We start from the raw sequence: 19,707 nt of genomic DNA, 5'->3' as shown, positions 1-19,707 counted from the left end.
CAAAAACACTTGGTAAGGAAATGCATATCATACCACAAAATGATTTTATGTCTTCATCTCTAGGGACAGTCCTTCATTCCAGGAGTGGGTGGAAGTGCTGGATTTCATGGAAATGGCTCACGGAGAACAAGGAAGGGTATATTCTGTAGCACCAAGTTCAATGGAAGAAGATCCCATCTCAAACGCAATGGAAGAAGATCCCATCTCAAACGCAAGGCACGTGAAGGCTCAGACCAGGCCTAGACTGGGTGGCTTTTATGAAGAGAATTAGGAGGCAGAGGAGACGTTTTAAGGGAGAGTGCTGGGAAGACTAAGAATGAAGTGGTAGCCTGTTCCCCTTTCTACATCTTGGGGTGGTATGCTGGCCATGGCCTCCCTGAGGACTTTTACTTAGTTGCAGGCATGGCTCTGATGTCACCTTTGTGGCTGAGCAGTAGAGAAGGACTCATAGAAGAGCGGCAAGGATAAGGATCCACAAAGCTGCACCTAGGTCTCCCAAGATTAGACTGAAAGCAATACTGAGGTTTCCTATGGCTTCCAGTCAGACCTTAAAAAATGGTGAGGGAAGAGTCTGGTTTGCAAATCTAAGAGACGGCACAGCAGAGCCATAGACAAGCCTGCTGGGGGTGGGACAGAAAACAGCACTGTCTTCACAGGATCACCAACACCAGGGCACTGTGGAACGGGGGTGCCTGGCTGAGTGCCTGCAGGCCACACGACATGCGCGCATCTGTGGACCAAGGCAGTCTGGCTGGGGCATCAGGGCTGGACACCACCTGTGTTTCAGACCAGATCAGGGGGTACAAGAGGCCAGAGCCAATGGTGATGTAGCCAACAAACCATGCCACAGCATCCAGTTGCCACCAATCTGTCTACATGCATGAAGCCCTCCCCCGCCTCCCCACCAGCCTGTCCTATGAAATTAGAAGGTCCCAGAGGAGAGGGAGGGAAAACCACTGAGAAAGTAAAAAATGCCTGACCTTCCTAAGCTGAGTTGATGCATCCACCATGAAAACAATTTAAGGCTTTAGGAAAATACTTCTGCATGCATGGAATAGGCCAAATGTATACAGGCTAACCTCTACCAAACAGCTTAAGAACAAATCCTACAACTAACAGGAAGGCAATTAAAAAGCGAGCTGGGAACAAGTTTACTTACATTCCTTTGGAGCATTTCTGACACAAATCTGAAATAAAGCAACAAACGGGAAGTTAGAACATTCAGGCATTTTTGAAATTAATTTTTTAAAAGCACGAAAACATGAGCCTTACATGTCCTAATTTCCATGTAAACATTTCTAATGCTGCACATGTTTCACCACCACTAATTAAGGATTAGCAAGCAGTAATTACCCTGCTTTCTCATTTGCAGCCAGAGCGATGGAGTGCAAAATCACAGGGAAATGCAATTTTATCATCTAACATCAGCCGGGCTGTTCACAAGTATTCCCACAGCGCTCAAGCCATCCCACAGCGCTCAAGCCATTCTAGCTTTAGCTCTGTTTGGGGGAATACTGCAGTATGTTATGTTCCATGGATATCAGAGTCATGGAGTCCTGTGTATCTGGAGGTGTTTAGAAGCCATGGGGCTCTCTACTCCCAGTTTCCCTAAAGTGGAAGTTGCTTGCTCACAGAATCACAATAGCATCATTTATTTTCAAAGGCTGAGTCCTACTGGGCATGGATGTTGGAGTAAAGCAGAAGGAATAGGCCAGACATGGTTGTGAAATGGGTAGTGACGGGGATGGTGATCTTACCAATTATATCTGCAGGGATGGTGGTATCCATAGGGCCTATGAAATGACTGTTTCTGCCCTGGCTGAAAATATTTATGAGCTATAGCTTCCTGCTTTCTGGTAATCCTTTGTTTAAGAATAAAATGTGAATCAGGGTTCACTATTCCCACAAACACAGATTCATAGAAAAGTTGAGCATATGGCCAAATGCTAAAGGGAAAGTGTGTGCTTCCTTCTCTTTCTGGGAACATAGCAGCACCTAAGCCACCCTTTACAGAGGACACACTTAAGGTGAAGGAGGCCTGGGAATGGAGAAAAGCTGGACTTCTCAAACTTGCATCAGGATATGTTTGGTCTTAGGCAAGATTTAAAGCTAAAGAATTTTCTTCTATATCTCTTGGATGTTGAGTGTCATACAACACAATTCCTTGTCAAATCCTCAAGGCACAATGGAAAAGCCGTTAAAGAAATACAGAAAAAGTACCTATGGTATCACTAGCATATCCCCATGTAAAATAAAAAGAACATAACAAAAGCACATGATCTCAAGCAACAGGATGACCCACAACCAAAAGTAATTTAATGAGCAGGCCACAGACACTTAAGTGCAAGTTTAATCTGCAGGAGAAGCCCCAATCTACAATGAATGACAGGGAGTGGGTAAATCATTTACTTTTTAAAAAATCCTTCATTTTATAAAGGGATTTGCCCTAGGACTCCTATAACAAGTTCCCAGAGGCTTTAAAATATGATTTGATATACAAAAATAGTACTGACATGCAACATTTTCCTTAGGATCAGATCAATTTCATGAAGTTAGGCAAACCCAGGCAGTGATATATGTGCACATTCTGCCTGGGTTAAAGAGGTTTCTTTTTCCCATCTCCAACTCCATCCGTAAGACAAATCAAGACAAACATACCTCTCTGTTTCCTTGATTGATTCCTCAGTGGTTTCCTTGTATTCTGGAACAGTGTCATTCAAATCCATGCAGACTTTGCCCACAAATGCCCGCTGCCCGAATTTATCTGTGAGACACACACAAAAAGAATCTAAAGTCATGTTTCTTTCCCAAACTGTACCTTTCCTAAGCCTCTTTAAAACATCTTAAATTAAAATCGTTATAAAAACATAAGTGAGAACGTAAAAGATCATCACACCATTTAAGAACAGTAACAACAAGACCTCGATCAATTCTGTAAGTAGTAAAGGTTCTCCCATTAGCACCTTACTCCTCTGATTACTCCCAGAATGAAGGATATTATTTGCTTAAGGTCTAAACCCAGATGTGCCCAGTGTCCTCCTCTATGTGCAGGGTTATGAGGACTATACCCAATAATGTATGTAAAGTGGCTGGCACATGGGCTTAGAAAAGATACTGTCGCTATTCTTAAGTGTAGCAGTGCCAATATCATTATCTGTGGGGGATTTTACTTACTCCTACCAGCAGTTCTCAGCACTGAAGAACGTCATGCTTATCAAAGGTGCTAGAGGAATTCTATTTCAGCTAGAAAGTTGATGCTACATGAGGCAATGTTCATTTTTTCAACAATGTCTCCACCGCTGTCTTGAGTCTTTCAGAAGTCTTTCTATCTCTCTCTTTCCCCTGTAATTCACTGTAATGCCTGGCCATTAGATTACTCTTCCTTAAAACACCACCTTCATCACATACCTCATCTCGCTGAAAACTTTTTTTGAGTCTGATGCATATTTGAATCTCTCCAGAGACTGAACCATCCCCTCTGCCCAACCTCTCCCATCCCACCATGCCATGAATCCTTCCCTTTAGTTCAGCTACTCTGTTCCCTGCCTCCTGTATATCCACTATGAACGTTCCTGTCCCCATACCCATACCCCCATGTCATCTTTCCTGTCTGAAAGGCATTTTCCTCTCTCCTCATTTTATCTTCCCTTCAAAGGCCAATTTAAAGATCCCTTCAATGAAATCTTCCCAGGTGATCCAACCCTGGGTTCATTCTGTCTCCTCCAAAATTTGCAATATTTACTTTCAGTGTCACCCTTGAGGTCTTTGGTATAAACTACCTTGGCCAGCAAGCAGTAGTGTCAGCACATCAGTCAACAGTATTTACTGAGCACCTGCTATGTGCTAGGCACTGTACTGGGTACAAGTTTTGGAATCATCAGTGTAAATCCAGTCTCATCTCTGCTTACTAGCTGTGTGACTTGGGCATGTTACATAACCTCTCTGAGCATCAGTTTATCCATCTGTAACACAAGGACCTGAATAACTGCTCCAGAAGGCTGTTTGCAACTGAGCTGAACTAGTCCACGTAGAGTTCTTTGCACAATACCAGGCATCTAGTAAAAGCACTACAGCCATTACTAAAGTCATTAATCAATGTATGTACCTATTAATCAGTTAATCCTGTCTGGTTCCTCAAGGGCAGAGACTATTTTCCATTTTACTGTGTTCCCTGCATCTAGCATAGTGCCCTGAGTCTAGACAACAGCTAAGATCTATCTGCTGATAGATAAACTGTTGCTATTGCTAGAATTAGTAAACCTGCTCCAAAAAGCCCTAAATTAATACACAAAATTCAGACCCATTTACATCATTCTGCAGCCAAAAACTAAAGGTAAATAAATTACTTAAACAACAGAAAAAGTTCAAGGGCCACAGTGATACACAAATACCTAATTACTTGCAAGAAATGCAGTGCTTAAATTCTAGCAATTAAAAGGCAGGACTGCTCACAAGTATAAGTCACTGCTGGCATGGTCTGGACATGCTTCATGTGCCCGTAAATCATCCTTTCATCTCCTCACCTGTAATTTCCGCAAGGAGCAGCGATGAGTCAGTGTGAATTGTTGCAAAGTAACAAGCTGTGGTGGTTCCATTCTTTAGTGTTCTCCTCTAAAAATAAATCACAAAAACCATGAATCGCCTGTGCCCAGAAGAGTCACATGGTATATACAGATGAAAATGGAATTTTAGTTTTCAATTTTAAGATGCTTTTATTTAAAGGCATGCCATCTCAATATGAAATGTAGTTAAGGCAAATGGTAAAAGTATTTATATTTTAAAAGTGTTAGCTAGAGGAGAAGTTGATGCTTTCGATTTCCTAGATTCACACAGTTCTGTGTTGCAGAATTTATAAAATGTGATACTAATTAATTCCTTATTTTTTTAGGACTGTTTAAGAATATGCAAACTTTATTGCATCTGGGAGTGAATAAATGAGATTTTTCTAGTGATTACAGGATACAGTTATTCAGCCAGATTTTTAGTTCATCCTAGCAGATTGATAAATGTATCCATCTCTCTTCCTCAGCAAATCTCTACTAAAATACCAGTAAAGGAGTATAACATTTATTAAACCATAAGCAGAGAGGAGACATGAGCAGCGGAAATATTTCAGCATCTTCTCGGAAGAAAAAACAAGTATAAGAACCTGGAGGCAACTTGGAAAGAGAAAGGAGCATGTGGCTGTTAACAGGGAATTGGCTGAAAGTCTGTATACAGATAATTAAACCTTGGCAGGACTCTTTTCCCTGCTGAAATCAGCCAACCACCCCTAACCTGCTCCTTGCAGAAGAGATTTACCCTTTGTAGAAATTGGATAGTATTTAGAGGGTACAAGCCCAAAAGGACAAGGTGAGGCATAGGCTGAAAAGAAGAGGTTTAAGTGGACAACTGGCTGACCTCTGGGACCCTTGGTCATCTTCCCCAAAATGCCACATGTACTGTTTCCACCAGTCCTGGCAGGACTGAAGGACTTCTTCCTAGAGAAGATGAATGGCTCTAGAAGTAAAATGTCCTCACGACTTTTGGGACCCACAATTTAAAGGGCTGTTTACTACCTTCACTGTTCATCATATAATGAAGTTTACCAGTCAACAAATGCTACCCCACCCAGATCTTCCAGTCACCATCTTGGAGCATCACACTTAAATATGAATGTGCATTTAAGGTTCAGCGGACACTGCAGGAGGGCTTCCCTGGTGGCGCAGTGGTTGAGAGTCTGCCTGCCGATGCAGGGGACACAGGTTCGTGCCCCGGTCCAGAAAAATCCCACATGCCGCAGAGTGGCTAGGCCTGTGAGCCATGGCCACTGAGCCTGCGCGTCCGGAGCCTGTGCTCTGCAACGGGAGGGGCCACAACAGTGAGAGGCCCACGTATCGCAAAAAAAAAAATAAAAGAGCTCTCCAAAAGTAAAAATGTTAACAATGAAATATGGGAGTCAACAGAAGGTTAAATTAGAAGAGAATTTCTCAGAGAAGAAATATGAAAGTCAAGGATGAAAAGATAAAAAAATTATGCTCAATCTAAGAGATCTAACATTTAGTATAAAAGTTCTAAAAAAAAAAACTTTTTTTTTAAAGGAAATGAAGGGGGTGAAATTGTCTGAGAAATAATAGTAGTCTCTCCAAACTGAAAATCCTCATAGAATGCTCAGTTCAGTGCATGAAAAACAGAAGCCAAGTAAGGCATATAATTGTGAGATATTAAGTCTACAAGTAAAGTGAAGATTCTGAAAGGTTCCAGAGAAAGAAAACCAGTCATAGACAAATGGCAGGAAACACCAGTGATGCTGAAAACAGAACAATGGCTTTAAAATTCTGGAGGAAGGTTTTTTTTAATTTTTAAAAAATTTATTTTATTGAAGTATAGTTGATTTAAGGAGGGAAGTTATTTTAAAGTAGAATTTTATACCCTTGTAAATTATCAGTCAAGTGTGAAAATAGAATAGAGATATATGATTAGATACACAAAATCTTGAATGTTTTTCTCCTTTAAGAGCTTAGAAAGCTCGTAGAAGATGTGTTTTTAAAAAATGTGAGAGTAATGCAAAGTAAAAGAACTTCTTAGGTCCAGAAAATGGGAATTAAACACAGAGGAGAACCAAAGGGAATGCCCAGATTATAGCAGTGCCAGAGACAATCCCGACCAGAGTGAAACAAAGGAACAGAAGGCAGTGGGAAGAGTTTGAGAAAGAAATCAGAACTGATATTGCCTGACTTGTCTCAGCACTTGGAAAAGTACTGATTGACCTGAGCAGGGTCTGTCTTAAGCAGAAGCTTTTCCTTCTTCTTCTTTTTTAAAATTTTAAGACATTTTTTAAGAGCAGTTTTAGGTTCACAGCAAAATTGAGAGGAAGGTACAGAGATTTCCCATATGCCCCCAGCCCCCACACATAGCAGAAGCTTTTTAAAGTGCAGAGGAAAAATGGCACTGGAGTTCTTGCTTCTTGCATATTATGACCTGCGTGACCTTGAGAAAGTTGCTTTACATTCTCAACATCAGTTTCCTCATTTGTGAAATAAGAGGACTCTTGACTAGAATGGGGTTGGATTAGAAACGTAAACGTCTGCAGGAGGAAAATAATTTGGACTTAAAGTAATAGGGAAGAACATGCCGTATCCTAGCAGCCTCTACTCAGCTTCAGCCAACTGTTAAAAGAACAACAACAAAAAAGAGAGACCGGTGATGTCAGTTAGTAATGAAGGGCAAGAGAATTAGGAAAACTGGATTTTAATGTCAATCTTTTCAAAGTTTAAGGCACATGAAAAAAATATTTCTGGCTGCAAGTAAAGGATGTTTATATAGCCTGTCACCTATAGAAAAGGATGCGCTAGCTTGCTACCATAATCACACACCCAAGAGAAAAGTTAACACCATGACAGAGGCATCGAATTCAATCTCCAGCAACCAGAAAAGTGCCTGGATCTTCGTGTGTGCCTAGTAAATATTGTTGAATGAACACATGAGGAATCAGACTTACTAAAGCAACAAGAGGCAAAAAAATGATCTAAAATAAGCATTGTTACGTGCATAGACTAGGACATTGTATCCTTGACAGAGGAACAGGCTACTGTAACAGTGAGAGTGAATATAATAACTTGCCAGTTTGGGCCACTAGCATTCTCTGAGAATGTAGCGCAAAAGTATACACAGAAGTTTCACTATTTTTCTAAGAAGAGTTGCGAAAGAAAGAACAGATTGGAGGGAAGAATATACTAAGAGCAAGGGAAATGGGCTGGGGGGGTGGCAGAGAAAATAAATGAGCATGCATGCACAAGAAAGAGAGAGAAGGAAATTCATTTCCCAGAACAGAAGTAATACTATATTAAAGAAAATGGACTGAAAAAAACAAAAACAAAAACATATCTATAAGTGAAATTTCAGAACCTCAAGAATGAAGAAAATCCTGAAGGCCAGCAAATTAGCTAGAAGGGAATGACAATCAGATTGACATCAGCACACTGGATGCTGGTGGGAAAATCATTTTAAAGAAAATTCTCTCTGTAGCTGAAGTGCATCATTCAAGAGTCAGAAGAAAGTAACACCATTTTTGGTAGTTCAAGGATTTGGATTGCTTTTCCACCCACCTTATTGGAAAAGATTATCATCGTCTAAGAAAATACATCCAAAACAAAGACAGAGGATCCAAATTTAAAACATTTTAGACATCCACCAGAGGGCAGACAGCAGAAGCAAGAAGAACTACAATCCTGCAGCCTGGGGAAAAAAACCCACATCCACAGAAAGACAGACAGGATGAAAAGGCAGAGGGCTATGTACCAGGTGAAGAAACAAGATACAACCCCAGACAAACAACTAAATGAAGTGGAGATAGGCAACCTTCCAGAAAAGAATTCAGAATAATGATAGTGAAGATGATCCAGGACCTCGGAAAAAGAATGGAGGCAAAGATCGAGAAGATGCAAGAAATGTTTAACAAAGACCTAGAAGAATTAAAGAACAAACAAACAGAGATGAACAATACAGTAACTGAAATGAAAACTACAGTAGAAGGAATCAATAGCAGAATAACTGAGGCAGAAGAATGGATAAGTGACCTGGAAGACAGAATGGTGGAATTCACTGCTGCAGAACAGAATAAAGAAAAAAGAATGAAAAGAAATGAAGACAGCCTAAGACACCACTGGGAAAACATTAAACACAACACCATTCGTATTATAGCGGTCTCAGAAGGAGAAGACAGAGAGAAAGGACCCGAGAAAATATCTGAAGAGATTATAGTCGAAAACTTCCCTAACATGGGAAAGAAAATAGCCACCCAAGTCCAGGACGTGCAGAGAGTCCCACACAGGATACACCCAAGGAGAAACACGCCGAGAGACATATAATCAAATTGGCAAAAATTAAAGACAAAGAAAAATTATTGAAAGCAGCAAGGGAAAAACGACAAATAACATATAAGGGAACTCCCATAACATTAACAGCTGACTTCTCACCACAAACTCTACAAGCCAGAAGGGAGTGGCATGATAAAGTGATGAAAGGGAAGAACCTACAACCAAGATTACTCTACGCAGCAAGGATCTCATTCAGATTCGAAGGAGAAATCAAAAGCTTTACAGACAAGCAAAAGCTAAGAGAATTCAGCACCACCAAACCAGCTCTACAACAAATGCTAAAGGAACTTCTCTAAGTGGGAAACACAAGAGAAAAAAATGACCTACAAAAACAAACCCAAAACAATTAAGAAAATGGTCATAGGAACATACATATCAATAATTACCTTAAACGTGAATGGATTAAATGCTCCAACTAAAAGACACAGGCTTGCTGAATGGATACAAAAACAAGATCCATATATATGCTTTCTACAAGAGACCCACTTTAGACCTAGACACACATACAGACTGAAAGTGAGAGGATGGAAAAAGATATTCCATGCAAATGGAAATCAAAGCTGGAGTAGCAATACTCATATCAGATAAAATAGACTTTAAAATAAAAGTGTTACAAGAGACAAGGAAGGACACTACATAATGATCAAGGGATCAATCCAAGAAGATATAACAATTATAAATATTTATGTACCCAACATAGGAGCACCTCAATATATAAGGCAACTGCTAACAGCCATAAAAGGGGAAATTGACAGTAAAACAATAATAGTGGGGGACTTTAACACCTCACTTACCCCAATGCACAGATCATCCAAAATGAAAATAAATAAGGAAACAGAAGCTTTAAACGACACAATAGACCAAATAGATTAAATTGATATTTATAGGACATTCCATCCAAAAACAGCAGATTACACTTTCTTCTCAAATGAGCATGGAACATTCTCCAGGATAGATCACATCTTGGGTCACAAATCAAGCCTCAGTAAATTTAAGAAAATTGAAATCACATCAAGCATCTTTTCTGACCACAACGCTATGAGATTAGAAATGAATTACGAGGAAAAAACCATAAAAAACAGAAACACATGGAGGCTAAACAATACATTACTAAACAATGAAGAGATCACTGAAGATATCAAAGAGGAAATCAAAAAATACCTAGAGACAAATGACAATGAAAACACGACGATCCAAAACCTATGCGATGCAGCAAAAGCAGTTCTAAGAGGGAAGATTATAGCTATACAAGCCTACCTCAAGAAACAAGAAAAATTTCAAATAAACAATGTAAACTTACACCTGAAGGAACTAGAGAAAGGAGAACCAGCAAAACCCAAAGTTAGCAGAAGGAAAGAAATCATAAAGATCAGAGCAGAAATAAATGAAATAGAAACAAAGAAAACAATAGCAAAGATCAATAAAACTAAAAGCTGGTTCTTTGAGAAGATAAACAAAATTGATAAACCGTTAGCCAGACTCATCAAGCAAAAGAGGGAGAGGATTCAAATCAATAAAATTAGAAATGAAAAAGGAGAAGTTACAAAAGACACTGCAGAAATGCAAAGCATCCTAAGAGACTACTACAAGCAACTCTATGCCAATAAAATGGACAACCTGGAAGAAATGGACAAATTCTTAGAAAGGTATAACCTTCCAAGACTGAACCAGGAAGAAATATAAAATATGAACAGACTGATCACAAGCACTGAAATTGAAACTGTGATTAAAAATCTTCCAACAAACAAAAGCTGAGGACCAGATGACTTCACAGGCGAATTCTATCAAACATTTAGAGAAGAGCTAAGACCTATCCTTCTCAAACTCTTCCAAAATATAGCAGAGGGAGGAACACTCCCAAACTCATTCTACGAGGCCACCATCACCCTGATACCGAAACCATACAAGGATGCCACAAAGAAAGAAAACTACAGGCCAATATCACTGATGAACATAGGTGCAAAAATCCTCAACAAAATACTAGCAAACAGAATCCAAGAGCACATTAAAAGGATCATACACCATGATCAAGTGAGGTTTATTCCAGGAATGCAAGGATTCTTCAATATATACAAATCAATCAATGTGATACACAATATTAACAAATTGAAGGAGAAAAACCATATGGTCATCTCAATAGATGCAGAGAAAGCTTTCGAAAAAATTCAGTACCCATTTATGACAAAAATCCTCAAGAAAGTAGGCATAGAGGGAACTTTCCTCAACATAATAAAGACCATATATGACAAACCCACAGCCAACATCATCCTCAATGGTGAAAAACTGAAAGCATTTCCACTAAGGTCAGGAACAAGACAAGGTTTCCCACTCTCACCACTTTTATTCAACAAAGTTTTGGAAGTTTTAGGCACAGCAATCAGAGAAGAAAAGGAAATAAAAGGAATCCAAATCGGAAAAGAAGAAGTAAAGCTGTACTGTTTGCAGATGACATGATACTATACATAGAGAATCCTAAAGATGCTACCAGAAAACTACTAGAGCTAATCAATGAATCCGGTAAAGTAGCAGGAAACAATGCACAGAAATCTCTGGCATTCCTATACACTAATGATGAAAAATCTCAAAGTGAAATTAAGAAAACACTCCCATTTACCATTGCAACAAAAAGAATAAAATATCTAGGAATAAACGTACCTAAGGAGACAAAAGACCTGCATGCAGAAAATTATAAGACACTGATGAAAGAAATAAAAGATGATACAAATAGATGGAGAGATATACTATGTTCTTGGATTGGAAGAATCAACATTGTGAAAATGACTCTACTACCTGAAGCAATCTACAGGTTGAATGCAATCCCTATCAAACTACCACTGGCATTTTTCACAGAACTAGAACAAAAAATTTCACAATTTGTATGGAGACACAAAACCCCGAATAGCCAAAGCAATTTTGAGAATGAAAAACGGAGCTGGAGGAATCAGGCTCCCTGACTTCAGACTATACTACAAAGCTACAGTAATCAAGACAGTATGGTACTGGCACAAAAACAGAAATATAGATCAATGGAACAGGATAGAAAGCCCAGAGATAAACCCATGCACATAGGGTCACCTTATCTTTGATAAAGGAGGCAGGAATGTACAGTGGAGAAAGGACAGCCTCTTCAATAAGTAGTGCTGGGAAAACTGGACAGGTACATGTAAAAGTATGAGATTAGCACACTCCCTAACATCATACACAGAAATAAGCTCAAAATGGATTAAAGACCTAAATGTAAGGCCAGAAACTATCAAACTCTTAGAGGAAAACATAGGCAGAACACTCTATGACATAAACCACAGCAAGATCCTTTTTGGGGCTTCTCTGGTGGCGCAGTGGTTGAGAGTCCGCCTGCCGATGCAGGGGAAATGGGTTCGTGCCCCAGTCTGGGAAGATCCCACATGCCGCGGAGCGGCTGGGCCCGTGAGCCATGGCCGCTAAGCCTGCGCGTCCGGAGCCTGTGCTGCACAATGGGAGAGGCCACGACAGTGAGAGGCCCGCGTACCGCAAAAAAAAAAAAAAAAAAAAAAAAAAAAAAAAAAGATCCTTTTTGACCCACCTCCTAGAGAAATGGAAATAAAAGCAAAAATAAACAAATGGGACCTAATGAAACTTAAAAGCTTTGCACAGCAAAGGAAACCATAAACAAGACCAAAAGACAACCCTCAGAATGGAAGAAAATATTTGCAAACAAAGCAACTGACAAAAGATTAATCTCTAAAATTTATTAGCAGCTCATGCAGCTCAATAACAAAAACAAAGAACCCAATCCAAAAATGGGCAGAAGACATAAATAGACATTTCTCCAAAGAAGATATACAGACTTCCAACAAACACATGAAAGAATGCTCAACATCATTAATCATTAGAGAAATGCAAATCAAAACTACAATGAGATATCATCTTACACTAGTCAGAATGGCCATCATCAAAAAATCTGCAAACAATAAATGCTGGAGAGGGTGTGGAGAAAAGGGAAACTTCTTTTACTGCTGGTGGGAATGTTAATTGGTACAGCCACTATGGAGAACAGTATGGAGGTTCCTTAAAAAACTACAAATAGAACTACCATATGACCCAGCAATCCCACTACTGGGCATATACCCTGAGAAAACCATAATTCACATAGAGTCATGTACCAAAATGTTTACTGCAGCCCTATTTACAATAGCCAGGATATGGAAACAACCTAAGTGTCCATCATCGGATGAATGGATAAAGAAGATGTGGCACATATATACAATGGAATATTACTCAGCCATAAAAAGAAACGAAATTGAGTTATTTGTAGTGAGGTGGATGGACCTAGAGTCTGTCATACAGAGTGAAGTAAGTCAGAAAGAGAAAAACAAATACTGTATGCTAACACATATATATGGAATCTAAGACAAAAAAAAATGTCATGAAGAACCTAGGAGTAAGAAAGGAATAAAGACACAGACCTACTAGAGAATGGACTTGAGGATATGGGGAGGGGGAAGGGTAAGCTGTGACAAAGTGAGAGAGTGGCATGGACATATATACACTACCAAACGTAAAGCAGATAGCTAGTGGGAAGCAGCCGCATAGCACAGGGAGATCAGCTCGGTGCTTTGTGACCACCTAGAGGGGTGGGATAGGGAGGGTTGGAGGGAGGGAGATGCAAGAGGGAAGAGATATGGGAACATATGTATATGTATAACTGATTCACTTTGTTATAAAGCAGAAACTAACACACCATTTTAAAGCAATTATACTCCAATAAAGCTGTGAAAAAAAAAAAGAACCTGCTGTATAAAAAAATTAACTTAAAAAAAAACATTTTAAATTAAATGTATGTAGATGGCAAAGAAAAAAAACCAGGAACTAAAATCTCACGTGATGTAACACAGGACATGGTGAGGGGGCTGCATCTTTAAGGGAAGACTATTTAAGTTTTTTGTCTTATTATGTGGGAGACTATAGAGGAAAACGATACAAGACTTGTGTAACACTTTTAACAACCTAATCTAACAGATATTTTAAAAAGTCATATTGACAGAGAAAACACAGTCTTTTTTAAAATGTGTAGAATCATAAAAATTGACCTTTTATTGGGTCATAAAATAACAGTGAACTAATTCCCAAGAAAAATAACCACACACGTTACATTTACTAAGCAAAATAAAATGAAACTCAAAATTAAAACAGAAGTATAATCTGACATTTTCTAAATTCTCAACACTTTAAACACCTTTCTAAAATGGGCTTGAAGAACAGATGAAAATGGAAAATTTCAGCTAATTAGCAACAATGACAATGGAAGTACTACCCATTCACCAACAGCAAGTTCTTCCTCTGAGTCAGGGGGGAAAACGCTTCTCATACAGAAAAGCTTCTAGATGAGAAACTGCAGTTTCAAATTGGACTGGAACAAACTAGAAAGACTAGAAAGTTCAAGAATCGGCCCAAATTACATTTAAGGGACAGGACAGGGAGAGCCCATAGAGGAGGGGGAAAAAAGGAAGGAAGAGAGGGAAGGAGGGAGAGAAGAAAGAACCCCCAAAGCTACTCCTGTTGGTTCCCACTGCATTCAGCCACATGTGTGTGACTTATGTAGTTAAAAAAGTAAGGAAGGAATTTGGTTGAAAAATCTTACTAGGTAAGCCGTCTAAAATGCAGCTACTTTTCTTCTTCGCATGTTACATTGTTTGGGTTTCTGGGCATCTGTTCCACCCTAGTTTCTCATAAGCTTTTGAGAGGGCTTTTCCATTAATGATGACTTTCCAATTTATACAGAAATCTGTCAGGAATAACATCAAAATACTGGCTGTGCTTCCCAACCTTTCCCCTGCTTTCAATTCTTGATAAGAATTGTCAATTCTTGAGACCAAGACTTTTGAGCTCAAAATAGATTGCCAACTACTACTGAGCTTCAACGCCAGTATCAACAGGCCCCTTAACAGGTTATACAATTTCCATGAGCTAAAACAGGGGAAAAGAGTGGCCTGACTCCTTGTCTTTTCACCTGTACTTTAATGACTTGACACCTCTTTGGAATTAGTTGAATTTATCTGCTGAATTTGACAACCCCATAGAGTAAGCATATTCATTCTATTATCCAGGAGAATATTTGCAACCAGTTTGTCTTGGCATATTTACCAAGAATCTCACTCTCCAGTCCCTTGACTATAATCTATATAATATACAGATTCCTGAACTTTCGAGTCTTTTTGGTTCATTCCAGTCCAAAGTCCAATTTGAAACTTCAATCTCTCACTTGCAATGTTTAAAGGGAGATATTCCAGGACTAACTGACTGACTGGGATTTTTTTCTTAACAATCTTAGGAGATGTTTGCTAATATATACTTTAAATTACTTTCAGATTAAATTATCACTGTCAAAATCTGTGGTGCAAAACTCTGGGGTCTGGATTGCCCATTTCTTGAAGAATAGATCCAGGACTGTTTTCTGAGGCAGAAAATAAAAAACAAAACAAAAAATGTCTTGGTTCATGGGTACTGCCTTAGCACCCCTTTGCATTGCCACAGGCAGTCTTCAGCTTTAGGGACAGGTTCTAGTTAACAAATCTCAACTTTCTTAAACAAATGTCAATTATACTCTCAGCTCATCCAACTCTTAAAGTCTATGGGCCTGCTCATAATCAGAAACAGAGGATGTGTACACCGAAAATACTTGTAGAGAATAACACCTATTTCACCTATTCTGTACTCACTGACATGAAATACTTTGAATTCCCTCTCTGGGTCAGTTACAGCCAAATGTGTGACAAATCCTAACAAGTGCATGGACCCCCATGGTACACATTTACCTCTTGGCTTTATTTTATTTTTCCTCCTCCTTTTTTTTCCTTTGCTGTGATTTCATGACTTATTTTCTTCTCTTGTATACAATGCAATTTTAAGATATCTCTAACGCTTTTCAGAACAATGCAAGGTATAAATAAATTTTGAGAATAAAAAGATTTGATGTGGCTAACACAATTCATTAACACAATGCACCAGCAACTTCCAACACAGCCTTAGTCCTTCTCAGTTTTTCTGGTGTCACGTGGATCCGTGCTAAATATGTAAAGTCCACAATTACACTGAATTTATAACTAAGCAAGGCAAGTATATAAATGATAGCACTTGCTTTTACTCTTTAAGGCTTGGATGATGCAAGATCTGGGAAACTGGCAGGGTGGCTAGGTCACTGTATAAGGCTTATAATATTATCACCCTCACACCATTACTTTAAGAGAAAAACCATCAATGGGTCCAATAAAAATGCAGGAATGTTCAGACTCAGTATGCTAGATGACAAGAGTTAGTGGTCAGATAGGATATTGGCAGCTTTAATTCTCAGCTGCAGAAGTTATTTCTGGCTGCTGAGTGGACTGGGCATAGGGTTGGAGTAGAATAAAGGGAACTGATTTTCCTGATAGAGTGGAAGGAAGGACATTTCAGGGCCTTTAGTTGGCACACACCACAGCCACTGTTCTCTGACTGAACTAGCTCTAGTTCTCTCTACTGGGTTAATGCTCATCACATTCCCACACGCCCTGCAACAGGGGACCATCCTATTTTCCTTCCTTTCGAAGCTACCAAAATAATGTGATACCCTTCTCACTGTAACTTGAAAGTTTAATTTTAGATTTCCTTGGGTATTCTGTAAAGCAAATACATATGTCACGCACCATTTTAAGAGCTTAACAAATATTAACTTGCTTAATTATCATAACAATCCTAAGAAGTAGGTACTATCATTATCTGTTTTTTTTTACAAATGGGGAAAATGAGTCACAGAACTTTCCAAAGGTTACACAGCTATTCCATATGGTACCTAGAACGGCACTGTGGATTGGCAAGAGTAAAGGAACACACATATGCATTAAACCCAAATTTAGTAAAGTAAAACGAGAAGTAAGTGAGAGTAATGAGAACCCAGGGGATTTGAGGATTTAGATTCAAGCTGTCTCTTTGCTAGTGGCTAGCTATGTAGGTGAAGTGGTCACAAACTCACTGAGCTATGAAAGAACCGAATAGGTCTGTACAGCCTAGTATAGCCTTAACGGCCTATTTTTAATAACTTAAATCTGCCCCCAAGAAATGGATGTTTCTATAGATGACTGAACACAATGCACCAATACTCATAAGCAGGATACTTACAACAACTCTGGTATATACTTCTTCAGCAAAGTCGATGCTCTGGAATTTGTGTTCTGTAGGAAATGTGTACTTGGTCAGCCACTCCAAAAGTGGGAAGTCTACGTTACTCCCGGCAAAAGAGTACTGAGGGGCATGGATGTGTGTATCAACCAGCCCAGGCATGAAGAACTCACTGGAAATTAAGATAGGGAGAAAAGAATTTAATAACATCTTTAGTCATTTTCCATATCTTTAAATCACATTTTCTCTATACAGTGATTTAATTGTTTACTCCACCCAGGTTTAGAACCAATGCAATCAGATGAATGTAAATTATTCTATTATTTAGAGATCAGAAAATAAAAATGAAACTCTACTAGGAGAGATAACAGTCCTAAATTGGAATGTCTTGGTGTAAAGTTTACCAGAGATCATGAAAGGAGGGAAAAGCACAGCACTGAGCAGAAGCAAAGCAGTCGTTGCACAAGAAATGTGTGAAGCTACAGTTTAATCGTATGACTTTGTTCTCACAATTGGGGGTTGTAGGACAGAGGGCAAAGATGAGAGAGGAGGTCAAACTTCTAGAACCACGATGAGGAATTACACACAAGTCACTACGGATGACTGATGATGAGAAACAGAATGGCCACAATTTTAGTCCCAATGGACATCTTGACCTTGGCTGACTGCAAGAAATCTAGTCCTGTCCCATGGGATGGAGCGTCTGAGTTCTGAAACAGAAGCAACAAGAGCAAACTGAGGCTGGTTAGGGAAGGGCAATCTGAGAAGATGAGAGTGTCAGTGGGTGAGTGGTATAAACAGTTAAGTGAAGAGAGCGATGCAATGCTATGACAACCATTCTCCAGATGTTTCTGATCACTCCACTGTTCCACCCATCAATTTTCCTATTTCTATTAACTCTTATAACAGCAAGTCCTAGAACGATGTTTTCTAGAGTTTTCAGCAGCACTGCCCACAGAACTGAGGCAGCCCAATGCTAATAGATACTTCAAGCTTTTCTAAAGAAATCATCTGGCTCACTGGTGTCTATTAAGTGTCTAATTGCATCCAAGCAGATATTTGTTAAAATACAGTATGCACCACCACCACCACCATCACCACAAGGAAATATTAGTTACATTTTTATATACATAAGGAACTGGAACTCAGAATTGGACATAATAAAGAATCCCGTATAGTACCAATTCAAATGTATACCACTTAAATGGAAGACAAAGCCACGGGTATCTATAAATGCTTTTTTTAAAAAAAATGAGAACTAGGGGGATTCCCTGGTGGCGCAGCGGTTGAGAGTCCGCCTGCCGATGCAGGAGACACGGGTTCATGCCCCGGTCTGGGAAGATCCCACATGCCGCGGAGCGGCTGGGCCCGTGAGCCATGGCCGCTGAGCCTGCGCGTCCGGAGCCTATGCTCCGCAATGGGAGAGGCCACAACAGTGAGAGGCCCGCGTATAGCAAAAAATAAATAAATAAAAATAAAATAAAAATGAGAATTACGAATGGTAGTGATGATGCTAATGATGATGGTGACAGCAGGCAATGTTTACTGAAGTCAGACATGTACTGGGCACTGGGCACAGCATTCTACGTACATCATCTTATTTGTGGAAGGCAGTTTATTATAAGGTTTGAGTATACACATTCTTGACCGATACTGCCTGATTTTGAATTTATGCCCCACCATAAACCAGCAGTTGGATATTCTTTAACTGCTCTGTGACTCAGTTTCCCCTTACATAAAATGGAGATAGTAGTTTCACCGTAGGGCTGTTGTGAGGATTGAGTTAATATTTGCAAAAACAGTGCCTAGATAATGGAAAGCACCAAAAAAATTAGTTGTGATGATGATGTAATGCTCACAACAAACTTAAGAAGTAGTATTGTAATCCCCATCTTCACAAGAGTAAACTCAAGCTCAGGAAATTTAAATAGCTTGAAAAAAGTAATTATTCAGCTTCAGCTCTAGAGCCTAGACTCAAACCCAGGCAGTAGCCTCAGTATTCTTGGTCACTACCCTCTGAATTTTTCATTCACTCTGGAAATGAAAAGCAGTGACAACCTACAAGTACTTCAAGACGACTGCAGTAAGTGTGCTTACAACGTGAGGGCATGCAGAGAGGGAGAAGGAAATACAGATTCCTCTTCGGTGTCAGTCACTGACCTCTCCAGAACACTTCAGTCCTTGGGGCTTTTACTGTCCCCACCATCATAACATGGAATGGCAATGTGACTTCTTCATGTAGTTGAATTGTTCAATCAAATAATATTTCCCAAGTATCTACTATGTTTAAGAAACTCTGCTACACCTTGAGTCCAAAGAAAAATAAGACACCTTCTTGTCCTCAAAGAGATTATAATCTAGTTGAGGACATCAGGGGTGAGAGAGGACGTCTGTGTGTGTGTGTGTGTGTGTGTCTGTGTGTGTGTGTGTATGTGTGTAAGAGAAAGAGACAAACACAGAGAGACAGAAGGAGCAATTTCACTCCTAGTAATTTACCCAAGTGAAATAAAACATATGTTTACAAAAAGGATCATATAAGACTTTATGGGGGATTTATTCATACTAGCCTCAAATTTACAATAGCCAGGACATGGAAACAACCTAAATGTCCAATGACAGACGAATGGATAAGGAAGATGTGCTACCTATATACAATGGAATATTACTCAGCCATGCAAAGGAATGAAATTGGGTCATTTGTAGAGATGTGGATGGA

General features: G+C 39.4%; 1 protein-coding gene across 2 annotated transcripts in view; it reads right to left on the bottom strand.

Moving 5' to 3' along the window:
• The window catches only part of GDA (guanine deaminase), a 134,749-nt gene that overhangs the window by 58,157 nt on the left and 56,885 nt on the right, over positions 1-19,707 (bottom strand). For both annotated transcript variants that reach the window (XM_019934671.3, XM_019934670.3), the window contains exons 3-6: positions 16,992-17,163; positions 4,524-4,611; positions 2,659-2,764; positions 1,160-1,187 (exon numbers count right to left, since the gene is read on the bottom strand). In XM_019934671.3, coding sequence (XP_019790230.1) covers positions 1,160-1,187; positions 2,659-2,764; positions 4,524-4,611; positions 16,992-17,163 — 394 coding nt within the window. The remainder of the gene's footprint in view (positions 1-1,159; positions 1,188-2,658; positions 2,765-4,523; positions 4,612-16,991; positions 17,164-19,707) is intronic.

Source organism: Tursiops truncatus, chromosome 6, assembly GCF_011762595.2.
Source record: "Tursiops truncatus isolate mTurTru1 chromosome 6, mTurTru1.mat.Y, whole genome shotgun sequence".
Classification (NCBI taxonomy): Eukaryota; Metazoa; Chordata; class Mammalia; order Artiodactyla; family Delphinidae; genus Tursiops; species Tursiops truncatus.
The sequence above is the reverse complement of the archived record's forward strand: the minus strand, read 5'-3'. Positions and strand labels throughout refer to the sequence as shown.